This window comes from Desmodus rotundus, chromosome 9 (assembly GCF_022682495.2).
Source record: "Desmodus rotundus isolate HL8 chromosome 9, HLdesRot8A.1, whole genome shotgun sequence".
Lineage (NCBI taxonomy): Eukaryota > Metazoa > Chordata > Mammalia > Chiroptera > Phyllostomidae > Desmodus > Desmodus rotundus.
Window position 1 is genome coordinate 40,721,424 of NC_071395.1, and position 8,475 is coordinate 40,729,898.

General features: G+C 55.8%; 1 protein-coding gene across 2 annotated transcripts; it reads right to left on the reverse strand.

The window, feature by feature from the left end:
- Positions 1–255: 255 nt before the first annotated feature.
- On the reverse strand, positions 256–3,814 carry TUBB4A (tubulin beta 4A class IVa). 2 transcript variants are annotated; one of them, XM_053911545.2, is made up of 4 exons: positions 3,605–3,814; positions 2,962–3,070; positions 2,744–2,854; positions 256–1,884 (listed from the first exon to the last, which is right to left on the reverse strand). In XM_053911545.2, the coding sequence occupies exons 1-4, from the start codon at positions 3,659–3,661 to the stop codon at positions 827–829; spliced, it is 1,335 nt and encodes a 444-aa protein (XP_053767520.1). In that variant the 5' UTR covers positions 3,662–3,814; the 3' UTR covers positions 256–826. The 2 variants fall into 2 exon arrangements, with proteins under 2 accessions (XP_053767520.1, XP_053767522.1); XM_053911547.2 differs by lacking the exon at positions 3,605–3,814 and adding an exon at positions 3,210–3,413 and having other exon boundaries at positions 257–1,884.
- Between the last annotated feature and the right edge of the window lie 4,661 nt (positions 3,815–8,475).

Genomic DNA, 8,475 nt, shown 5'->3' on the forward strand with positions numbered 1-8,475 from the left:
ATCATGAGGGGAAACATATGATCCCATTTTACAGGTGAGCAAACCGAGGATCAGAGAGGGCAAATGGCTTACTTAACACCACACAGTTAGTGACATAGCCCGGTCTGTCTGACTCCAGAATTTCTACCTCCTACCCTCCTACCCCTGATCAGATGTCCCCTTAGAGCCCCCCTCTGTCCTGTAGGAGGGGGGCACCCTTGCTTGTTGGCCTTTCCACAGAGAGATGGAAAATGCACTCAGCAGAAGCATGGCGGGACAATAATTAATTTATTTATTAAGGGTGGGGCAGAGGGGGGAGGGGGGAGGGCTGGGGGCAGAGCTTCTCTTTTCCACATGATCCAGGGCTTCTTCTCCCTCCACAGCAGCCCCTCATGAGCCCTGGAAAGCCAAAGTCAGTTGGAGCTGAGGGGACTGAGTTCAGAGATGAAACAGGAGTCAGAGAGAAGGCAAGGTCAGAGGGCAGGTGGGCTTGTGGGGTGAAAGGCAAGGCAAGGTCTGAGGTGAGGGGATGCTCAGTGAGAGGGGTGTCGAAAGTAAACTGGGGCTTCTTGGTCTGGGGGTGCATTGGATTCGTGGGGAAGGTCAAAAGTGAAGGGGAGGTTGGGGTGAAACAGGGTTTGCGGAGTTAAATGTGGGGCAAAGTGGGGCTCAAGGGTCAAAGGTCAGCTGAGGCCAGGGGTGAAGTGAAGGCTGTAGGGTCAGAGGGTCAGAGGTGAGTCGAGCTTAGAGGCCTAAGCAGGGTTCTCAGGGCCCAGGAGGGGCTCTAAGGGGTGGGACGGGATCGGCCTGGCAGGGGTGGGGGCGGACCGACGGGAGTGAGCGGGCCCTAGGCCACCTCCTCCTCGGCCTCCTCCTCAAACTCGCCCTCCTCGGCCGTGGCGTCCTGGTACTGCTGGTACTCGGACACCAGGTCGTTCATGTTGCTCTCGGCCTCGGTGAACTCCATCTCGTCCATGCCCTCGCCCGTGTACCAGTGCAGGAAGGCCTTGCGCCGGAACATGGCCGTGAACTGCTCGGAGATGCGCTTGAACAGCTCCTGGATGGCCGTGCTGTTGCCGATGAAGGTGGCGGCCATCTTCAGGCCGCGGGGCGGGATGTCGCACACGGCCGTCTTCACGTTGTTGGGGATCCACTCCACGAAGTAGCTGCTGTTCTTGCTCTGCACGCTCAGCATCTGCTCGTCCACCTCCTTCATGGACATGCGGCCGCGGAACACGGCGGCCACGGTCAGGTAGCGGCCGTGGCGGGGGTCGCAGGCGGCCATCATGTTCTTGGCGTCGAACATCTGCTGCGTGAGCTCGGGCACCGTCAGGGCGCGGTACTGCTGGCTGCCCCGGCTGGTGAGCGGGGCGAAGCCGGGCATGAAGAAGTGCAGGCGGGGGAAGGGCACCATGTTCACGGCCAGCTTGCGCAGGTCGGCGTTGAGCTGGCCCGGGAAGCGCAGGCACGTGGTGACCCCGCTCATGGTGGCCGACACCAGGTGGTTGAGGTCCCCGTAGGTCGGCGTGGTGAGCTTGAGGGTGCGGAAGCAGATGTCGTAGAGCGCCTCGTTGTCAATGCAGTAGGTCTCGTCCGTGTTCTCCACCAGCTGGTGCACGGACAGCGTGGCGTTGTAGGGCTCCACCACCGTGTCCGACACCTTGGGCGAGGGCACCACGCTGAAGGTGTTCATGATCCGGTCCGGGAACTCCTCCCGGATCTTGCTGATGAGCAGCGTGCCCATGCCCGACCCCGTGCCTCCACCCAGGGAGTGCGTCAGCTGGAAGCCCTGCAGGCAGTCGCAGCTCTCGGCCTCCTTCCGGACCACGTCCAGGACGGCGTCCACCAGCTCTGCGCCCTCTGTGTAGTGGCCCTTGGCCCAGTTGTTGCCCGCTCCAGACTGCCCTGGAGAGGGAAGGGAAGGGGACCTCAGGCAGTTAAGGAAGAGCCCATGCAGCCCCACCTCTAGCCATCCTGGTAGTTGAATAATAATAATGAGATTATTGTATATGACATAAATTATTATAATTCTGTTATTATTATTAATTGTCCTCTCTGCTTCTGTCCTCACCCCCTTCAGCTATTTTCTCTGCCTGGTACATTTTTCCTGCCTTCAATGCCCTAATCACCTTTTAGGTTGCCGACATTAATAATGGTGATAATGAAAACAACAGCAAATTTACCTTTTCCTCTGTACTAGGTATTGTTCTAAATTCTTTACACATATTAATGGCTTTAAGCCTCACAACCCTGTGAAGTAGATTTTTGAAGTAGATTTTATAATCCGTATTTTAAAGATGAAGAGACAGGCACAGAGAGACCAAGGAGCCAGCCCAACGTCGCCCAGCTGCCTGGGTCAGTGCCTGAGCTTTACTTATTTATTTATATTGTCCTCTCACCTCCCTCCACCAGGATGTCAGCCCCAGGGGGGAAGAGAGCTTTGTCTGTTTTGTTCTCAGCTGTATTGCCAGGGGATACAGAGAGCCTGGCATGCAGTAGGTGCTCAATAATTATTTGTAGAATGCATCAAGTGGCAGAGCTGGGATTTGTGCACAGGAAGACTACCCCCCCATACCCAGGGCCTGTACCAGACTCCTCCCCTGGGCTCCCACAGTGGCCCTGCATGTTGCCCTCACAGCCCTGGCTGCCATGGCCACCTCCCTCCCTGGGCTGGGGGGCCCTGTGGTGGAGAATTTTCCTTAAGCATTTGGAAGTGAAAGGAAGAGGGGGGCTTCCTTGTCTGTACTCCATGCCTAGGACTCACCAAATACAAAGTTGTCAGGCCGAAAGATTTGGCCAAAGGGGCCAGAGCGAACCGAGTCCATGGTGCCTGGCTCCAGGTCCACCAGCACGGCTCTGGGTACGTAATTTCCTCCTGCAGGGAAGCAGATGGAGGTCAGCTGGGGTGAGTGCCAGGAACCAGCATGCAGCCCCTACCAATCCCTCCCCACCCCTCCTTCCCAAGGTGCCCCTCCACCCTACCTGTGGCCTCATTGTAGTATACGTTGATCCTCTCCAGCTGCAGGTCACTGTCCCCGTGATATGTGCCCGTGGGGTCGATGCCATGCTCATCACTGATCACCTCCCAGAACTAAAGGGGTAGTGGGGTGGTAAGAACCAATGGATCAGGAGAGGGGATCCAGGCCTGCCCTGACTTCCATCTTCCCAGCTCAGGACCCCCAGCCACCTCCCTGGCTGCCACCTGTCTCCCAGCAAGGTGAACAGGGTACCTAGAGGCTGGTGGGGAGGCACGGATGAAACAGCAAGCAGGGAGAGGCGGGGGCGGGGTGGAGCGGAGTCGCCGCTCGGCGGAGACTGCTGCTGTCAGTGCGCCCTGGCTGCGGCCGCGGGCGAGGCTGGGACTCTTTGTGCGTGTGCAGGGGACAGTGGGCCAGCTGTGAAGCCAGCTGTGGCCAGCAGACAGAAGGCCGGGCCCCACCCCATATCGGCCTCTTTGTTCCCAGCCTGGCCCTGCCCCTGCGTCCCCTCCCCCATTGTCCTTGGGGTGCTAGCCTCTTGGGGACCCAGTCTGCCAAAAGGCCCAAGGCGAGCGAGCTCCGCGGAGCTTAAGGACCTCGCTCTCTGCTCTTCTCGGCCGCCTAGCGGGGGCCCGTCCCTGGCGCACCTTGGCCCCGATCTGGTTGCCGCACTGTCCGGCCTGCAGGTGCACGATCTCGCGCATGGCGGTGGCGCTGGTTGTGGACGCGGCAGCGGCGGCAGTGGCAGCGATGCCAGCAGCTGTGGTAGGGGGCGGGAGGCGGACGCGGCGGCGGTGGCAGTGGTGGTGGCGGCAACGACGGAGCACGGTCCCTGTGCCCCTCCGGGTGCCTCTATAAGAGAAGACCGGCCGCGTCACGGCCTGTCACCGGCCCGCTCCGCCCCCTGGTCCCGCCCAGGACAGCGGGGGCTGGGTGGAGGATGCTTCCTCTCCAGCGACCCACCCCCGCGTTGGTGGGAGACCGTCGGGCGCTCTCAGTACTAGGTACTCCCACCCCTCTCCGCCCCAGCCAGCGCCGGCGACTCGGGTTTTGCAGAGATTGGGCAGGGGAAGGGAGACGCCGGGTAAACACGCAGCCGGGAGATCCTGCTTTCCACCACTGCACCACACCCCGGCCAGGAAGGCCCTGCCTCAGTTTCTCTGTCCGCAGCCTTTCCCCCCAATTCCATTTACGTACCATTCTCCAGAACCCCTCTATTACCGGGAGGGCTCTTAGTGGGGTAGAGCTTGGGCCCCGGAGCTGCGATTGTTTTGGGGAGCGGCGGACGGTCCATCTCAGGACTTGTCTTGAAGCTGCGGAGTCAGGAAAACCGAGATTTTCCTTCCACTGTTTGCTGGGGTTGCTTGTGGAAGCTGATGGAGGCTTGAAGGGTCCATGCGTTCCCCGCCCCCGGACACTACGGTTGGGCTTTGGGTTTGCAGTAGTCGCGGCCACGCCAGCCTCGCATGGAGGGGAACATCAAGGAGCAAGACTTACAGCTGGATTTCACATTGGGGCAAGGGGTAGCGAGCTTTGGGGGACTGCCTCACTTTACCCAGATCGGCACCTTTCTGCTCCAGTGTCATTATTGCACGTTATCACCCTCCGTTTCGCATTTCCTGTGGGCCCTCTGACATTGCCTGGGCAGGTTTGGCTCCCTGTGGCTGAACTTCCTCATCTGTAAGAAGGGCAGGCAGGAGTGCCCAGCCCCCAGTAGGGTTGGGAGGGTCAGATGAGATAGCCCAGCCAGCAAGACGGCCCCAGTTTCTCTCACACTGAGTAAACAATAAATTGTAGCTATTAGTATTACAATTGTTATCAAGGACTGGACAAAACTTCCTGTGCTGCCCCTGAGTGAGGGCCAGACCCTTTTCTGATGGCAGCCTCCAGCTCTGCCACCCAGGAGCCTCCTCACCTTGCTGGGCTTCGGGTGATTGTGGGGTGGTGGCTGAGTCAGCGACTTCCGCTGTATGGCTGGTACCTCAAGTGCACCAGTGGCCTCTGGTTTGAACCTGTGATTCTCAACGGGGCGGGGGGCGGGGAATGCTGCCCTCCCAGGGGACGTGGCAGTATCTGGAGACACTTTTGGCCGTCATGCCCAGGTGGTGGTTGTGTGCGTGCTGCTGGTATCGAGTGGGTGGATGGTGCGAAACATCCACAGTGCCCAGGACAGCCCTTCTCCCCTCACCAAGGACTTATCTGGCCCCAAATGTCGACAGTGCTGAGAGTCCCTGTGACAATTAACTGGGAAAAAGAGCTGAGTTAAACCCCTAGCTTGCACTGGACTTCAGAAAAATTCCTGACAGATCAGGTGGTATAAACCAGGGTGACCCCCGCATCTGTGAGTCGCCTCCTCTCTTCATTCCATTAAATAGGTGCAGCGTCCTAGGGAGATGGGCTGGTTAGTCAGGACAAGTCCAACAGGGAGACAGATGTTTGAATGGCCAAGCAGTTTGCAGCCATCTAGTAAATCGCAAACTCCCAGCTTCCCTCACCAAGGACACTTAAAGGTAAAGGGTTAAGCAAAACAAAACCGAAAACAACAAACCACTCACAGACACAGACAGCAGTGGGGCGATGACCATCAGAGGGAAGGGGGGTAGAGGAGGGTAAAGGGGGATCAATGGTGACGGAAGGAGACTGGGCTTGGGGTGGTGACCACACAATACAACATAAAAATGATGTGTTATAGAACTGTACACCCGAAACCTGTAAGATTTATTCAACAATGTCACCCCAATAAATTCAATAAAAAAGAAAAGAGTAAATGGTTTACACTTCTCCCCAACCAGAGGGTAAACAGCTTAAACCCCACTTAGTGCCATTTGCGCTGACACACCCAAGGATAGACGAAGTCCGGGGACTGAGTCTCCTATTGGTGCATCAGCGTAAAGCTGATGAGTATTCTAATGAGATTCTTCCCTAAAACCTCCCCTTAAAATTTCCACCTTCAGAAAACATAAGAACCCTCAAGACAAAGACCCAGGGCAGGCTCTGGAGCATGCCCACGCCTTCCTGCCCCACAGGTGTGCATCTCCTAAACGCTAAGGGTCCCCATGAGACTTGCAGCCAGGGGAGCAATGGGCAGTGGCAGCTCATCCCAGGCCAACACCCTGAACCTGTCTCCCGCGTCCCCGTCTTCCTCTGGCTTTCCAGTGAGCTCACTCCTTCCCTATAACACTTCTAGAGAGCCAAAGCAGAGCCTAGGCTCTCTTCTGTTGCTTCTTCTGCCTTATGCCCTTCCTTTGTTTCACTGTGCCCAGCTTTAATAAATGAACTTTCAAGATCACCTGGACTTGTGATGTGAAATCTTTCCTACACAAAGTCAGGAACACACACACAACAGGCTGTCCTGAGGCAAACCTGCTGCAGGCTCAGCCCCTTTCTGGTCACACCAGGACCACAGTCATCAGATGGTATGGAACGCAGAATTCCCTGAGTGGGGCCAGTGGAGCCCTCTAACCTAGGAATTCTCAGCTGGGGTTGTGAAACCACAACCCTAGGAAGCAGGTGCTGTTTGCATGCCCATTTTACAGATGCGAGATGTCCCTAGGGGGCACTTGACCATGTCTGGAGACATTTTGGGTCATTGCAGTGTGGAATTGCTACTGGCATCTGGCGGGTGGAGGCCAGGGACACTGTTCAACAGCCTACAGCGCACAGGACGGCTCCCGCAGCCAAGAACTGTCCAACCCCCACGCCAATGTCAATAGTGCTGAGACAGAAACCCTGATTTAGACGGACTTTTGAGGTTGTCACCTGATGTAATTGTTGTTAGAATTGACCCCTGAGACGTGGCACCCAGACTGAAATAGGAGGTCTACCAATCCGTGTTAATATACATTAAAAATTCATAAATGCTGTGTTGGCATTTCTTAATTTTTTCATATATTATGAATCATAAAAACAGCTTTCCTGTGTCGCCCCACCAGGGCAGTGCTAATTTGGGGTATGGTCTGACCTCCAGAAAGACAGAGCTTCCTGGGTTAGCTCACCTGGGAAGGGACAGCTCCCTGGAGAGTACAGGCCCTGCAGTGGGTGCCCTCTACCTGTCTCTGTACCAAGGCACAACTTAGGCTCCCTGATGGGCTCAGTGGCAGGTGGGGGATCCAGAGGGAGGGGAAGAGGGGAAGAGAATGGAGAGCAGGGGACAGATGGCTTTCTAGACACCTGCTGGGACCTGGCATTGTTGGAGATGTAAAAAGACCAGAGTATTAGAAAACCTGCAAGGACAACATGGGGAGGGGTTGAAGGTGGGCTGATGTTACCTGCACCTCATGGCTGCCACCACCCCAGGCTGGCCTCCCCTGGACTCCTATCCTGGGAGGTGAAGAATGCCAGGCATGCCATGGCTCCCAGGCAAGCAGACCCTCCCTGGTACCCAGGCTTCCCACGGCATTACCTACCACCCAGAAAGACATCAAGGCTCCTTGCAGGAATCTGAGGACCGTATCGTTGGGATGGTGCCGATAGTCCAAGATCCAGCTGTAGCTGGGGAACAGAGCCAGGGAAAAGAAAAGGAGGCAGATGGTGGGCCATAAGATTTCCATCCCCAGGGGCCAGCCTGCACCTAGAGCTGGGGAGGAGGGCAGGCACCCTGTAGCCCCAGAAGTGGACACCCATCCATCTGGGGCTGCGTTTCTGTGCCCATCTGCCTGTCTGATCCTGGGCGGACATGGCGTGAGGCAGGACATTTATTGTGCCAATTTTGCGTGGAAATGGATTTCAGCATCTAAAGAGGGCATCGGCCGTGGCCCCTGACACCAAAATTGTAAGAGGGCTTTATGTCGGATGATTTCCGAAGCAGTCAGGTGAGACCCTGTTGGGTGGGTTCCTGCTGTGGCCTGGAACTCCCACCTCCCACCGGCACCAGGTCTGTAATCTAGCAGGAACCCCTCGAAGAGCAGGGCTTGGGCTCCTGATTTTGAAATGGGAAACAGAAAAAATTATTTTTTAAATTCAATTTATTGAGGTTACATTGGCTAATAAAATTATATAGGTTTCAAGTGTACAGTTCTATAATACATCATCTGTAAAAAAAACCAACCTATTTTAAAATAACAGGTTAATTTTACTTCCTTGAAACTAGCAGGAAGAATGAGAAAGTGGCTGTTGTGTGTTTCTGGGAGAAATTAGGTGTGGGGACCTGGAGAACATTCGAGGCACAGGAACTCAGGGAGACCCAGAACATTCTGTTCATGAAATTGACTGCCCTTTTTCACAAGGTCTGCAAACCCAGAGAAAGGCCTGCCTCCTGTCTGCCATGTAGGGGGCCACACTGCCGCCCCACCTGTGTACCTCGAGACATTGCTGACACCCCAGCCACCAATCCACCCTGGGGGACAGAGGGTGTCTGTTTTGCCTGTGTTAAAGATAATAGTCACGTTTAGGCCAAATCCTGTTCTAAGTGCTTTGATTGTATCAGCTTGCTTATGTTTTAACTTATGAAACCACAACTCTAGGAAGCAGGTGCTGTTTGCAAGCCCATTTTACAGATGCAAAAACGAAGGGCCGAGGA

Bases quoted from the DNA above. Each gene is read 5' to 3' on its own strand.
- TUBB4A (XM_053911545.2), bottom strand. From the start codon at position 3,661: ATGCGCGAGATCGTGCACCTGCAGGCCGGACAGTGCGGCAACCAGATC. The intron at 3,071-3,604 runs GTGCGCCAGGGA...CTACCCCTTTAG, and splicing joins GCAACCAGATCGGGGCCAAG to TTCTGGGAGGTGATCAGTGA. The intron at 1,885-2,743 runs GTGAGTCCTAGG...TTCCCTCTCCAG, and splicing joins GCCTGACAACTTTGTATTTG to GGCAGTCTGGAGCGGGCAAC.